This window comes from Muntiacus reevesi, chromosome 1, assembly GCF_963930625.1.
Source record: "Muntiacus reevesi chromosome 1, mMunRee1.1, whole genome shotgun sequence".
NCBI lineage: Eukaryota > Metazoa > Chordata > Mammalia > Artiodactyla > Cervidae > Muntiacus > Muntiacus reevesi.
Genome location: NC_089249.1, coordinates 46,802,303 through 46,819,113, shown reverse-complemented (window position 1 = coordinate 46,819,113; position 16,811 = coordinate 46,802,303). Strand labels below are relative to the sequence as shown.

At 40.1% G+C, this 16,811-nt stretch overlaps 1 protein-coding gene across 1 annotated transcript in view; it reads left to right on the top strand.

The window, feature by feature from the left end:
* Positions 1–16,811, top strand: part of LOC136172506 (antigen WC1.1-like) — a 54,332-nt gene that overhangs the window by 19,419 nt on the left and 18,102 nt on the right. Inside the window, exon 8 of the mRNA XM_065941976.1 lies at positions 8,604–8,918. Within this exon, the coding sequence (XP_065798048.1) occupies positions 8,604–8,918 (315 nt within the window). The remainder of the gene's footprint in view (positions 1–8,603; positions 8,919–16,811) is intronic.

Here is a 16,811-nt window from a genome sequence, read left to right as displayed (position 1 = left end):
TAATCCACATTAGGGCTTCCCTGGTAGCTAAGCTAGTAAAGAATCTGCCTACAATGCAAGAGACCCCGGTTGAATCCTGGATAGGGAAGATCCACTGGAGAAGGGATAGGCTACTCACCCCAATATTCTTGGGTTTCCCTGATGACTCAGCCGGTAAAGAATCTGCCTGCAATGTGGGAGACCTAGGTGCGATCCCTGGCTTGGGAAGACCCCTGGAGAAGGAAAAGGCTACCCACTCCAGTGTTCTTGCCTGGAGAATCCCAGGGATGGGGGAGCCTGTTGGGTTGCCGTCTATGGGGTCGCACAGAGTCGGACACAACTGAAGTGACTTAGCAGTAGCAGAGCAACTTTCACAAACACTATATACAAAAATATTACCTTCTTTCCTATATTACAGTTTTAAGATATCTTTCATGACAATATTTTTTTCTCTAGAATGCCTTAAAATTTTTTATTTATTTGTAGGAACTCTCTATAAACAAACATCACTTCAGTTCAGTTGCTCAGTTGTGTCAGCTTCAACATCAGTCCTTTCAATGAACACCCAGGACTGGTCTCCTTTAAAATGAACTGGTTGGATCTCCCTGCAGTCCAAGGGACTCTCAAGAGTCTTCTCCAACACCACAGTTCAAAAGCATCAATTCTTCGGCACTCAGCTTTCTTTATAGTCTTATAAAGAAACATCACTTACTCTTTCTTAAATATTTTTGTAAATATTTCCCCCATTTTTTGCATATATTTTAAAGGTTATATATGTGAATGGGGGGTTATGTTATCAAATCTCTAATGGTTTACTTTTTTGGCTTCTGCCTTTAATGAAATGTTCCATATGCCATTCTTAATCCCAAAATAACATCGAATCGTTTTATTTTCTGCAAATAATTTTAAGTTCCACTAAAGAATATTCAAAACCTAACTTTTTAAAAATCTAATTTTGAATTCATTTATTTATCTGAATTTATTTTACTATGTGTGATTGTGTAACATCATCACCAGATAAGAATTATATTTTAGATATGTGATAGCTTCATCACAAAATAAAAACATATTGCTTCATGATTTCATGGATATGATGTCAAAAGTACAGGTAACAAAGCAAATATAGACAAGTAGGAATATATCAAACTTAAAAAAGCTTCTTCAAGCCAAAGGAAACATCAACAGAGTGAAAAAATAAACTAGCACTAATTATGTAAGGTATTATTTTCCAAACAAACAAGGAACTCCTGAAACTCAAGAAAAAAAATCCAAAACCTAATAACTCAATTAAAAAATTGGCCAAGGGCTTGAATAGAAATGTGTATTCAAGAAGACATTTGATGTCTATAAAGAAGACATACAAATGGCCAATGGATATATGAAAAATGCTTGACATTTCAATCATCAGTGAAATGTAAATCAAAACCACAAAGAGATATCATCTCACACATGTCAGAATGACTTTTTTTTTTTTTTAAAGACACTTAAGTGTTGGCAAGGCTGTGGAGAAATTGACACTTTCTGTGTACTTATCCACATTAAACATATAAATTGTATTAATAAAGCTATGCAATCCAGGGGTTAAATCTCTGGACTTTCACTGTCATGGGTCCAAGTTCAATCCTTGACCTGGGAACTAAGATCCCACGAGCCATAACACAGCCAAAAAACAAACAAACAACAACACAAAAACTATGACCAAAAATTCTGTATGATTTACAGTGATGTCTGTTTTCATTCTTGGTATTGTTAACTTCCTTTACTCTCTACTCTGCATTAGTATTGATCAGTGTTCATCAGTTTTCAATGAACCACGCTTAAAGGATTTTCTATCTTATGCTTACCCTCTTTTCCATTCATTTTTGTTCCTTTTTAAATTAACCCCAACATTCTACATCCTTTAGACTTTCTTATCTAGTTTCTTAATTGGAAGCTTTCTTTTTTCACTTTCAGTCTTTCCTCTTCTCTAAATCTAGGCTATAAATTTCCCTTAGGCACTACTTAAGTTTCATCATAAGAATTTATGATCATATCATTATTTTGTGTTTGTTATCATTATTATCATATCTTTATTATAATTATTTCATGATATTTAGTAAATTTTAAATTTATTCCCAGACTCAGGTGTTTTTTGGAAGGGTGTTGCTGAATTTCCCAAAATAGGGATGGCTAACAATTTTTCTTATAAATTCTTAATTTTATTGCACTGTGGTCAGAGTAAATACTCTGTATGAATTCAAAGAGTGAAATATGTTGTCCTATTCTGTGGTCATTTTTGAGAAAAGCTCCTGTGCATTTGCAGGAATGTGAGCTCTTGCACTGTTGGGTGCATTACTCTGTGTTACTTAGTTAGATGTTATGTTGTTGTACATCTACTGTGTTCTTTGTTTTTGTATGTTTGGTCTGTACGCTATTGAAAAAGATACAGTATTAATGCCCCATTTTGATTGTGATTTTGCCTATTCCTTCTTTTCATTCTGTCAAGTATATTTCAAAGCTATGTTCTGTTAACCTTTCTTGAATTTTGATGTCTATATCTTCATTAAGGGTGCATTTCATTATAATCATGAAAATTCCCTCTTTAATTCAATTAGTGTTCAGTTCAGTTTAGTTGCTCAGGCATGTTCAACTCTTTGCAATGCTATGGACTGCAGCACGCAAGGCTTCCCTGTCCATCAGCAACTCCCAGAGTTTACCCAAACTCATGTCCATTGAGTCAGTGATGCCATACAGCAATCTCATCCTCTGTCGGCCCTTCTCCTCCTGCCCCCAATCTTTCCCAGCATCGGGGTCTTTTGAAATGAGTCAGCTCTTCACATCAGGTGGCCAAAGTATTGGAGTTTCAGCTTCAACATCAGTCCTTCCAGTGAACACTCAGGACTGATCTCCTTTAGGATGGATTGGTTGGATCTCTTTGCAGTCCAAGGGACTCTCAAGAGTCTTCTCCAACACCACAGTTCAAAAGCATCAATTCTTCAGTGCTCAGCTTTCTTTACAGTCCAACTCTCACATCCATACATGACTACCTCAAAAACCATAGCCTTGACTAGATGGATCTTTGTTGGCAAAGTAATGTCTTGGCTTTTTAATATGCTGTTTAGGTTGGTCATAACTTTCCTTCCAAGGAGCAAGCATATTTTAACTTCATGGCTGCAGTCACTATCTGCAGTGATTTTGGAGCCCCCCAAAATAAAGTCAGCCAATGTTTCCACTGTTTCCCCATGATTTGCCATGAAGTGATGGGACTGGATGCCATGATCTTAGTTTTCTGAATCTTGAGCTTTAAGCCAACTTTTTCACTCTTTTTCACTTTCATCAATAGGCTTCTTAGTTTTTTTTCACTTTCTGCCATAAGGGTGGTTTCATCTGCATATCTGAGGTTACTGATATTTCTCCCGTCAATCTTGGTTCCAGCTTGTGCTTCATCCAGACCAGCGTTTCTCATGAGGTACTCTGCGTATAAGTTAAATAAGCAGGATGACAATATACAGCCTTGATGTACTCCTTTTCTTATTTGGAACCAGTCTGTTGTTCCATGACCAGTTTTAACTGTTGCTTCCTGACCTGCATACAGGTTTCTCTAGAGGCAGGTCAGGTGGTCTGGTATGCCCATCTCTTTCAGAATTTTCCACAGTTTATTGTGAACCACACAGTCAAAGGCTTTGGCATAGTCAATAAAGCAGAAGTAGATGTTTTTCTGGAACTCTCTTGCTTTTTCGATGATCCAGTGGATGTTGGCAATTTGATCTCTGGTTCCTCTGTGTTTTCTAAAACCAGTTTGAATATCTAGAAGTTCATGGTTCACATATTGCTGAAGCCTACCTTGGAGAATTTTGAGCATTACTTTACTAGCGTGTGAGATGAGTGCAATTGTGGGGTAGTTGGAGTGTTCTTTGGCATTGTCCTTCTTTGGTATTGGAATGAAAACTGACCTTTTCCAGTCCTGTGGCCACTGCTGCGATTTCCCAAATTTGCTGACATATTGCGTGCAGCACTTTCACAGCATCATCTATTAAGATTTGAAATAGCTCAACTGCAATTTGATCATCTCTGCTCACTTTGTATATAGTGATGCTTTCTAAGGCCCACTTGACTTCACATTCCAGGATTTCTGGCTCTAGGTGAGTGATCACACCATTGTGATTGTCTGGGTCGTGAAGATCTTTTTTTGTACAGTTCTTCTGTGTATTCTCACCACCTCTTCTAATATCTTCTGCTTCTCTTAGGTCCATAGCATTTCTGTCCTTTTTTGAGCCCATCTTTGCATGAAATATTCCCTTGGTATCTCTAATTTTCTTGAAGAGATCTCTAGTCTTTCCCATTCTATTGTTTTCCTCTCTTTCTTGGCACTGATCACTGAGAGAGGCTTTTTTATCTCTCCCTGCTATCTATGAAACTCTGAATTCAGATGGGAATATCTTTCCTTTCCTCCTTTGCTTTTTGCTTCTCTTCCTTTCACAGCTATTTGTAAGGCCTCTTCAGACAGCCATTTTGCTTTTTTGCATTTCTTTTTCTTGGATGGTCTTGTTTCCTGTCTCCTGTACAATGTCATGAACTTCTATCCATAGTTCATCAGGTATTCTATCAGATCTAGTCCCTTAAATCTATTTCTCACTTCCACTGTATAGTCATAAGGGATTTGATTTAGGTCATACCTGAATGGTCTAGTGGTTTCCCCCACTTTCTTCAATTTAAGTCTGAATTTGGCAATAAGGAGTTCATGATCTGAGCCACAGTCAGCTCCCGGTCTTGTTTTTGCTGACTGTATAGAGCTCTCCATCTTTGGCTGCAAAGAATATAATCTATCTGATTTTGGTGTCGGCCATCTGGTGATGTCCATGTGTAGAGTCTTCTCTTGTGTTGTTGGAAGAGGGTTTTTGCTATGATCGCTGTGTTCTCTTGGAAAAACTATATTACCCTTTGCCCTACTGCATTCTGTACTCCAAGGCCACATTTGTGTTTCTTGACTTTGTACTTTTGCATTCCAGTCCCCTATAATTAAAAGGACATCTCTTTTTGCTGTTAGTTCTAAAAGGTCTTGTAGGTCTTCATAGAACCATTCAACTTTATATTCTTCAGCATTACTGGTTGGGGCATAGACTTGGGTTACCGTGATATTGAATGATTTGCCTTGGAAATGAACACAGATCATTCTGTTGTTTTTGAGATTGCATCCAAGTACTGCATTTCGGACTCTTTTGTTGACTATGAGGGCTACTCCATTTCTTCTAAGGGATTCTTTCCCACAGTAGTAGATATAATGGCCATCTGAGTTAAATTCACACATTCCAGTCCATTTTAGTTCACCGATTCCTAGAATGGTGACGTTCACTCTTGCCATCTCCTCTTTGACCACTTCCAATTTCCCTTGTTCATGGACCTAACATTCCACGTTCCTATGCAATATTGCTTTTTACACCATTGGACCTTGCTTCTATCACCAGTCACATCCAGAAGTGGGTATTGTTTTTGCCTTGGCTTTGTACCTTCATTCTTTCTGGAGTTATTTCTTCACTGATCTCCAGTAGCATCTTGGGCACCTACTGACCCGGGGAGTTCAGCGTTCAGTGTCCTATCATTTTGTCTTTTCATTCTGCTCATGGGGTTCTCAAGGCAAGAATACTGCAGTGGTTCGCCATTTCCTTCTCCCATGGACCACATTCTGTCCGGCCTCTCCACCATGGCCTATCCGTCTTGGGTGGCCCCACACGGCATGGCCTAGTTTCATTGCGTTAGACAGGCTGCGGTCCTGTGATCAGATTGGCTGGTTGTCTGTGGTTGTGGTTTCGGTCCGTCTGCCCCGACGCCCTCGCTCAGCACTACTGTCAAGTCGTGTATCTTTTCTAGAGTCTGCTTCCTGGGACACTGATAAAGCTACTCCAGTTTTCTTACAGCTAGTACACTTCCCCATCATTTTGCTTTCAACCTTTCTTTGTTTTCATAACACAAAGTGGTCATTTTGCAAATAACATTCGTGTCAGTTTTGTTTTATCTTAGTCCATTTATTGTAAATGCAATTACTGGTATTGATGTGTTGGTATCTGCATTTGCTTTTAATTGATCCACATGCTTTATGTTACTTTTTCTCCCCCCCTTTTTTTCTTCCTTTAGTATTAATAAATATGTTGTTATTCCAGATTTCCCTTTTTCCTTTTGATTTTCCACAGCTTTACTAGGAGTGGGAATTTTCATACTCTTCTATTTATATTAAAAAAAATTCTCTATCATTGTATCTTCAAATATGACTTCTGTAGTTCTGTCTCTCTGTCTCTGTATCTCTTCTCTCTCTTCTACTCTTTCTTTTCCTTCTCATCTCTCATCTTTAGGACTCCTCTAAATCACTATATTCTAAGTTCTATCTAAAATTCGTTTGACTTATTCATTCACTTTTTAATCCTAGATATTTTATTTTAGGTTGGCAATGGTTCCATTGCTATTTTTATTTGTTTATGATTATTTGTTAATTTTTTCATCTTTTTACCTGTAGATTCTCTCCTTCTCTCTTTTCCCCTAAATACATTAATCATAGTTAAAATCCTTATGCATTTCTATCATGTGTGTCTCTGCATGCTCATCTCTTTTTTTCACTTTGGTCATTTGTCATGTTATCCTAACTTGTCAAAATTCATGTCATTTTTTTATTGAATGCTATAAATTACATATGAAAAAGTAAGATAATTATGATACATTTTGTAACACCTAAGAGGATTTACTCTTTGTTTTGCTGGACAGGTAGGGGGGAAGGTGTGTATATTATTCAAACATCTAAATATAACCTAAAACTGAGCTGTAACAAGTGTGGGTTGCAGTTTTGGTAGCACTCAGTCCACATCTGATTTCTCTGTCCCTATGACATGGACTTTCAGAGATTTCAGTTCAGAGCCTGGATTCTCTGGTAGCTCAGTACCCAAGAGAATGAGAAAGACTCTACTTTCCAAGTCTTTTTATATAGTCTTCAGCCTCCTGTCCTTCACAGCTTGTATACTGTGCAGATCTTTGAGGAGAAAACGTGCTGTGTGAGAGAGGCTCTCAAGACTGTAATTTTGTCACTCCAGCACCAGGTAACTCCCAAATTATGCTGGCTTCCTGTCACAACAATAGTCCTCTGCTTGCCCAAGCCCAGATTCTGAATCATTAAATTATGCAATGAACCAGCAAATTCCCAGAGAAAAGGAAGCTATAGATCCTTGGCTAACATTGAAATAGTCTCCACTCTTTAGAATTTTAGCATATTTAGTCCATGTTGTGTCAACAAATGTTGAATGCATTTACTGTTTCTTAAAAAACATTTTCCAGCTTTTTAAGTTGTATCCAGCAAGACCCAGCAAAACACATTGACCTGTTGTGAACTCCTCCATTTTCCGTGGAAGTGGAAAATTTTAGGTTTAATTCTCTACTTCATCATTTACTTAAAGTGCAACACTGATAGAGTTTCTTTAACCTTTCTTTACATCACTTTTATGTATAAAAGGAGAGGAGAATACAGTGAACCTGTTAATGTTATTTGTTCAAGGGCTTGCAGGAATGTAACCTATTTCTTCTTGGTGATAGAACTAGAAGGGCTTCGCCGGTGGCTCAGCTGTGAAGAATCCACCTGCAATGCAGGAGACACTGGTTAGATCGCTGGGTCAGGAAGATCCCCTGGAGGAGGGCGTGGCAACCCACTTCAATATTCTTGCCTGGAGAATCCCATGGGCAGAGGAGCCTGGTGGGCTACAGTTCACACGGTCTTAAAGAATTGGACACGACTGAAGTGACTACGCAAACATACACACTATTTCCCCCTAAAGATCACATAACTCCAAAATTTGAATAATAGAGATTCTTGACACAAAGTCCAAGGAGGGATTATATTTTTTTGGGGGAGAAAAGCAACATTCTATGATTCCCAGTGGAATCTGGGCAATGTCAATGATATCATCTCTCATGCAAAGTTGTTCAGTCTACTCAAAGAGATCACATTGTTTGAAAGTAAGTATCCACATCTGAAGTCTGAAGCTTAGAACCCCAAATGAAATATTCTGGAGGTAAACCAAGATATCATAGAATCCACTTCTTTTCAGTTCTGAATACCAGGGAGAAGGATTCTAATGGTAGAGGATCCATGATTGCTATCTGAGGCATCTGACGCCAGTTCCTGACTCCACTCCCTTTGATCAACCCCTTTAACTCTTAGGTCTATGGCATGAAAATGTGTGTGCTTTGAAAGGAATCCATCCAGCTGCCAGCTCATTCCAGTGACTCTAAACTCATTTAACTGCCCTGGGTAGAGACACTAATATTTCCTGTAAATCTTTCTCTGAAGCTATGCAGAACTACAGATCAGAATGTTAACTCTGATAGGACCTCCTACCACCTTCTGTCTCACTGCTCACTAGAGTGTTTTCAACTTAATATTTTCTGTTTTATTTTCTTCCTATTTTTCAAGCTTATTATTCTCTTGCCACTGGTATAAAAAACCAGACCCAGCTGCTGCCCCAGAGCAACGACTCCGTGTCTGAAGCAGCAGGGTCGGCAGCCTCAGAAGAGATCGCCCCCTCCTGCTCAGGTGGGGGTCCTACAGGACAGAAGACCCTTCCCGTTCCCCAGGTCACCTCCCAGTTGTCCTATTTCTCTCTGCTCAGACAGCAGACAGCTCCGCCTGGTGGATGGAGGCGGTCCCTGCGCCGGGAGAGTGGAGATCCTTGACCAGGGCTCCTGGGGCACCATCTGTGATGACTACTGGGACTTGGAAGATGCTCACGTGGTGTGTAGGCAGCTGAGCTGTGGAGAAGCCCTGGATGCCACTGCGTCTTCTTACTTCGGGGCGGGATCAGGGCCCATCTGGCTGGATAAAGTGAACTGCACAGGAGAGGAGTCCCAAGTGTGGAGGTGCCCTTCCTGGGGATGGCAGCAACACACCTGCGATCATCAAGAAGATGCAGGAGTCATCTGCTCAGGTATGGTCAGTTCTTTGTCCACCGGCTGAGAAAATGGAAAGTTCCAAGAGATCTGGTATCTGATCAGCAGGGCAATAGGAGATAGGTGAGCTAGATGGGACTGAGAAACCTCCCCATCCTCCCTGAGTGCACTGTGGCTATGAGTGACGAGCTTCATTTACTTTCCTCTTATAAATCTCTGCTATTCTTTCCATCTCCAGTGGACTTACCTGATGATAAATTAACTTTATTTATTCTCCCAATTAAAATAAATCCTCATAATTTTTTTTCATAATTCACTTTTTGTAAGAGTGAAACATCTGCTAATTGCCACATACACATTCTCTTTGCACAGGGAGGCTATGAGAAGGAGGGACTAAAATGAGGATGTACTTTCCTGGGTGGAGTTGTTTCTGTACAAACAATGTGAGACATTATTTTGCACTAGGCTAGTAGGAGTGGGGAGAAGGCAATGGCATCCCACTCGAGTACTCTTGCCTGGAAAATCCCATGGACAGAGGAGCCTGGTAGGATGTGGTCCATGGGGTCGCTAAGAGTCGGACACAGTGAGCGACTTACTTTCACTTTTCACTTTCATGCATTGGAGAAGGAAATGGCAACCTACTCCAGTGTTCTTGCCTGGAGAATTCCAGGGATGGGGTAGCCTGATGGGTTGCCATCTATGGGGTCACACAAAGTCGACACGCCTGAAGTGACTTGGCAGCAGCAGCAGCAGTAGGAGTGGAGTCTACACTTACTATAGGAGGATATCATTTACATATATAGAGGTGATCCCTAAAGGGATATCATTTAACAAATCAAAGATTCTTATGGATTTGTGCCAGATTTCAAGTTTCCTTTGCATCAGTTCAGTTCAGTAGACTCGCTCAGTCGTGTCCGACTCTTTGCAACCCCATGAATCCCAGCACGCCAGGCCTCCCTGTCCATCACAAACTCCCGGAGTTTACTCAAACTCATGCCCATTGAGTCGGTGATGCCATCCAGCCATCTCATCCTCAGTTGTCCCCTTCTCCTCCTGCCCCCCATCCCTCACAGCATCAGGGTCTTTTCCAATGAGTCAAGTTTTCGCATGAGGTGGCCAAAGTATTGGAGTTTCAGCTTCAGCATCAGTCCTTCCAATGAACACCCAGGACTTATCTCCTTCAGGATGGACTGGGTGGATCTCCTTGCAGTCCAAGGGACTCTCAAGAGTCTTCTCCAACACCACAGCTCAAAAGCATCAATTTTGTGGCACTCAGCTTTCTTTATAGTCCAACTTTCACATCCATACATGACCACTGGAAAAGCCTATGCCCCAACCAGTAATGCTGAAGAAGCCGAAGTTGAATGGTTATATGAAGACCTACAAGACCTTTTAGAACTAACACCCAAAAAAGATGTCCTTTTCATTATAGGGGACTGGAATGCAAAAGTACAAAGTCAAGAAACACCTGGAGTAACAGGCAAATTTGACCTTGGAGTACACAATGAAGCAGGGCAAAGGGTAATACAGTTTTGCCAAGAGAACACACTGGTCATAGCAAACACTCGCTTCCAACAACACAAGAGAAGACTCTACACATGGACATCACCAGAGGGCCAACACTGAAATCAGATTGATTATATTTGCAGCCAAAGATGGAGAAGCTCTATACAGTCAGCAAAAACAAGACCGGGAGCTGACTGTGGCTCAGATCATGAACTCCTTATTGCCAAATTCAGACTTAAACTGAAGAGAGTAGGGATAACCACTAGACCATTCATGTATGACCTAAATCAAATCCCTTATGAATATACAATGGAAGTGAGAAATAGATTTAAGGGACTAGATCTGATAGACAGAGACCCTGATGAACTATGGACAGAGGTTCGTGACATTGTACATGAGACAGGGATCAAGACCATCCCCATGGAAAAGAAATGCAAAAAGGCAAATTGGTTGTCAGTGGAGGCCTTACAAATAGCTGTGAAATGAAGAGAAGTGAAAAGGAAAGATATTCCCATTTGAATGCAGAGTTCCAAAGAATAGCCAGGAGAGATAAGAAAGTCTTCCTCAGTGATCAATGCAAAGAAATAGAGGAAAACAACAGAATGGGAAAGACTAGAGATCTCTTCAAGAAAATCAGAAATACCAAAGGCACATTTCAGGCAAAAATGAGCTCAATAAAGGACAGAAATGGTATGGACCTAACAGAAGCAGAAGATATTAAGAAGAGGTGGCAAGAATACACAGAAGAACTGTACAAAAAAGATCTTCATGACCCAGATAATCACGATGGTGTGATCTCTCACCTGGAGCCAGCATCATGGAATGTGAAGTCAAGCGGGACTTAGAAAGCATCACTAGGAACAAAGCCAGTGGAGGTGATGGAATTCCAGTTGAGCTATTTCAAATCCTGGAAGATGATGCTGTGAAAGTGCTGCACTCAATATGCCAGCGAATTTGGAAAACTCAGCAGTGGCCACAGGACTGGAAAAGATCCGTTTTCATTCCAATCCTTAAGAAAGGCAATCCCAAAGAGTGCTCAAATACCACACAGTTGCACTCATCTCACACACTTGTAAAATAATGCTCAAAATTCTCCAAACCAGGCTTCAGCAATACGTGAACCGAGAACTTCTAGATGTTCAAGCTGGTTTTAGAAAAGGCAGAAGAACCAGAGATCAAATTGCCAACATCCACTGGATCATTGAAAAAGCAAGAGAGTTCCAGAAAAACATCTGTTTCTGCTTTGTTGACTATGACAAAGCCTTTGACTGTGTGGATCACAATAAACTATGGAAAATTCTGAAAGAGATGGGCATACCAGACCACCTGACCTGCCTCTTGAGAAACCTGTATGCAGGTCAAGAAGCAACAGTTACAACTGGACATGGAACAACTGACTGGTTCCAAATAGGAAAAGGAATACCTCAAGGCTGTATATTGTCACCCTGCTTATTTAACTTATACGCAGAGTACCTCATGAGAAACGCTGGGCTGGAAGAAGCACAAGCTGGAATTAAGATTGCCGAGAGAAGTATCAGTAACCACAGATATGCAGATGACACCACCCTTATGGCAGAAAGTGAAGAGGAACTAAAAAGCCTCTTGATGAAAGTGAAAGAAGAGAGTGAAAAAGTTGGCTTAAAGCTCAACATTCAGAAAACTAAGATCATGGCAACTGGTTCCATCACCTCATGAGAAATAGATGGGGAGGCAGTGGAAACAGTGTCAGACTTTATTTTTTGGGGATCGAAAATCACTGCAGATAGTGACTGCAGCCATGAAATTAAAGGATGCTTCCTTTGCATATTTAGATGTAAATGTTCACAGTTCTTTGATGGTAGAACTAGAGAGCTGTGAATGAAATGCTCTGAGTCATATATTCTTTCATTGTTACTAGAAAAGTATCTCTCCCCAATTTTTCCTTTAAGATATCTGTATAAATGCAAACTTTGGAGGACCACTTAGCCATGCACTGGCAAGTCAAAGGTGGAGGTAACAAAACATGAATTTCTGTGTTTTATGATAAAAGATTATGTAGTTTATATTTGATGATTTCAAATATAAGAATGTATGATTTCAAAGATATAAGAGACTTGTGTTTAGGGGCTTGTTTGGAGCAAGAGGACAAATGTAATTTTTTAAGAAGGTGGAGCAGGTTTCACAGTAGGTGGGAGAAAGGGGAATGGCAACGGTAGCTGATGAAGGCAACTGTGAGGTTCTCTGAGCAATACCTCAGAGAAATGAAAGTGAAAGAGGACAGTGAAAAAGCTGACTTGAAACTCAGCATTCAGAAAACGAAGATCATGGCATCCTGTCCCATCTCTTCATGGCAAAGAGGTGGGGAAAAAATGAAAACTGTGAAAGGCTTTCTTTTCTTGGTCTCCAAAATCACTCTGGACAGTGACTGCAGTCATGAAATTAAAAGATGCTTGTTCCTTGGAAGAAAAGCTATGACAAAGCTAGACCGTATATAAAAAAACAGAGATATTACTTTGAGACAAAGGTCCATCTAGTCAAAGCTATGGTTATTTCAATAGTCATATACGGATGTGAGAGTTAGACAATAAAGAAGGCTGAACACTGAAAAACTGATGCTTTTTTAAAATATTAGTTGGAGGCTAATTACTTCACAACATTTCAGTGGGTTTTGTCATATATTGATATGAATCAGCCATAGAGTTACACGTATTCCCCCTCCCGATCCCCCCTCCCACCTCCCTCTCCACCCGACTCCTCTGGGTCCTCCCAGTGCACCAGGCCCGAGCACTTGTCTCATGCATCCCACCTGGGCTGGTGATCTGTTTCACCATAGATAATATACATGCTGTTCTTTCGAAACATCCCACCCTCACCTTCTCCCACAGAGTTCAAAAGTCTGTTCTGTACTTCTGTGTCTAGTTTTCTGTTTTGCACATAGGGTTATCATTACCATCTTTCTAAATTCCATATATATGTGTTAGTATGCTGTAATGTTCTTTATCTTTCTGGCTTACTTCACTCTGTATAATGGGCTCCAGTTTCATCCATCTCATTAGAACTGATTCAAATCAATTCTTTTTAATGGCTGAGTAATATTCCATGGTGTATATGTACCACAGCTTCGTTATCTATTCATCTGCTGATGGGCATCTAGGTTGCTTCCATGTCCTGGCTATTATAAACAGTGCTGTGATGAACATTGGGGTGCACGTGTCTCTTTCAGATCTGGTTTCCTTGGTGTGTATACCCAGAAGTGGTATTGTTGGGTCATATGGCAGTTCTATTTCCAGTTTTTTAAGAAATCTCCACACTGTTTTCCATAGTGGCTGTACTAGTTTGCATTCCCACCAACAGTGTAAGAGGGTTCCCTTTTCTCCACACCCTCTCCAGCATTTATTGCTTGTAGACTTTTGGATAGCGGCCATCCTGACTGGTGTGTAATGGTACCTCATTGTGGTTTTGATTTGCATTTCTCTGATAATGAGTGATGTTGAGCATCTTTTCATGTGTTTGTTAGCCATCTGTTTGTCTTCTTTGGAGAAATGTCTGTTTAGTTTTTTGGCCCATTTTTTGATTGGGTCATTTATTTTTCTGGAATTGAGCTTCAGGAGTTGCTTGTATAGTTTTTAGATTAATCCTTTGTCTGTTTCTTCATTTGCTATTATTTTCTCCCAATCTGAGGGCTGTCTTTTCACCTTGCTTATAGTTTCCTTTGAAGTGCAAAAGCTTTTAAGTTTCATTAGGTCCCATTTGTTTAGTTTTGCTTTTACTTCCAATATTCTGGGAGGTGGGTCATAGAGGATCTTGCTGTGATTTATGTCGTAGAGTGTTTTGCCTATGTTCTCCTCTAGGAGTTTTATAGTTTCTGGTCTTACATTTAGATCTTTAATCCATTTTGAGTTTATTTTTGTGTATGGTGAGTTTATTTTTGTGTATGGTGTTAGAAAGGGTTCTAGTTTCATTCTTTTACAAGTGGTTGACCAGTTTTCCCAGCACCACTTGTTAAAGAGGTTGTTTTTTTTTCCATTGTATATCTTTGCCTCCTTTGTCAAAGATAAGGTGTCCATAGGTTCGTGGATTTATCTCTGGGCTTTCTATTCTGTTCCATTGATCTATATTTCTGTCTTTGTGCCAGTACCATACTGTCTTGATGACTGTGGCTTTGTAGTAGAGTCTGAAGTCATGCAGGTTGATTCCTCCAGTTCCATTCTTCTTTTTCAAGATTACTTTGGCTATTCGAGGTTTTTTGTATTTCCATATAAACTGTGAAATTATTTGTTCTAGTTCTGTGAAAAATACCATTGGTAGCTTGATAGGGATTGCATTGAATCTATAGATTGCTTTGGGTAGAATAGCTATTTTGACAATATTGATTCTTCCAATCCATGAACACGGTATGTTTCTCCATCTGTTTGTGTCCTCTTTGATTTCTTTCATCAGTGTTTTATAGTTTTCTATGTATAGGTCTTTTGTTTCTTTAGGTAGATATACTCCTAAGTATTTTATTCTTTTTGTTGCAATGGTGAATGGTATTGTTTCCTTAATTTCTCTTTCTGTTTTTTCATTGTTAGTATATAGGAATGCAAGGGATTTCTGTGTGTTAATTTTATATCCTGCAACTTTACTATATTCATTGATTAGCTCTAGTAATTTTCTGGAAGAGTCTTTAGGGTTTTCTATGTAGAGGATCATGTCATCTGCAAACAGCGAGAGTAAACTGATGCTTTTGAACTGTGGTGTTGGAGAAGACTCTTGAGAGTCCCCTGAACTGCAAGGAGATCAAACCAGTCAATCCTAAAGGAAATCAACCCTGAATATTCACTGATAGGACTGATGCTGAAGTTGAAGCTCCAATACTTTGGCCACCTGATGTGAAGAACTGATTCATTGGAAAAGACCCTGATGGTGGGAAAGCTTGGAGGCTGGTTGGGAAGGGGGCGACAGAAGATGAGATGGTTAGATGGCATCACCGACTCAATGGACATGAGTTTGAGCAAACTCATGGAGATAGTGAAGAACAGAGAAGCCCGTCATTCTGCAGTCCTTGAGGTAGCAAAGAGTCGGACCTGACTGAGTGACTGAGCAACAACAACAACAAGAACCAGTTAAATAAAAACACTTTGTCCAGGATGTGTAGCCCATGACCAAACTCCCAGCCATAATAGATTAGGAGTCCTAACCTGGTCTTCTCTGGGGAGATGGAAATGGATAAATAATAAAAGGCAAGCAGATCATCCTCTCTCTCATCATTCATTCTTGTATGAGTGGTCAAGCTAATCCTTCAGTTCTTTAATTTTTGCAGTGCCTTTTCTGTTCTCTCCTGCTTTCTATGCTGCTGCTGCTGCTGCTGAGTCACTTCCATCGTGTCTGACTCTGTGCGACCCCATAGACGGAAGCCCACCAGGCTCCCCCGTCCCTGGGATTCTCCATGCAAGAACACTGGAGTGGGTTGCCATTGCCTTCTCCACCTGCTCTCTATAGTAGATTTTTATTCTGTTATATCATTCTTTTTGAGACTTCAAAGTTCACAAACTTATGCAATCAGAGTCCTTCACCAGAACAAATCCCACCATGTACATGAATAATCATGAGCACACTCAGAAACCAGGAAAACTATTTTAAAAGTTGTTCTTTATGATGTGCAGGTGTTTTTCTATTGGTTTTCCTTTTCTCCATCCAAAATATGGTCTCTGAAGGATGAAACACTTTCATCAGTCTTTTCTTTGGTCTCTCTCTCATACTCCATCCACTCTCTGTTTAACCTACCACTCACTCCACCTCACTCCCTACAGAAGTTCTTTCCTTTTGGAGTCTCCTTTCCATCTATTTGTAGCTCTTAAGCTTGGTTTTTCTTTTCTGCATTGGGAGAAATGGGAAATTGTAGCAGGATTATGTGGCAAATGGGAGGAGCACAGGGGATAATAAGTGTTAAAATCTTGTTGAACAAGTCTTTTTTCCCCCAAATCTTTTTATGTTTCATTCCTATTGAAGCTTTTGCAATTTAGATATCTCAAAAGTATATATGGCTTGTTTTCTGTCTGCTCTCTTCCTCTCACTCTCCTTTTTTATAGCTTGCTGGCTTCTTATCTCAGAAATCCAAATAGGAAAAGCATATGCAGTTAGCAAATAGATAAGGTTAGAATGCATTAAATTAGCATTACTCTTTCACATTTGCTGAGAATCTCATGTCTAGTATGAAGTAATCAACTAACTCAATTGTCTTGCATAATCCCACTGAGACCTCACTTTCTCCCAGGTGTGTTGATAAGTCCTAGGTTTTTAAGAAAGATGGCTCTGACCATTCCCTCCCTTTCCTATGACTCTCTGAGCTTCTGTCACTTCTAAACTTACCTGTGGACAACTTCTTTCACAATTAGATTATAATACCTGCACTCAGATCCAGCCCGCGTGATTTTCCATGTCCTCAGTGACTTGAATATTGGCTC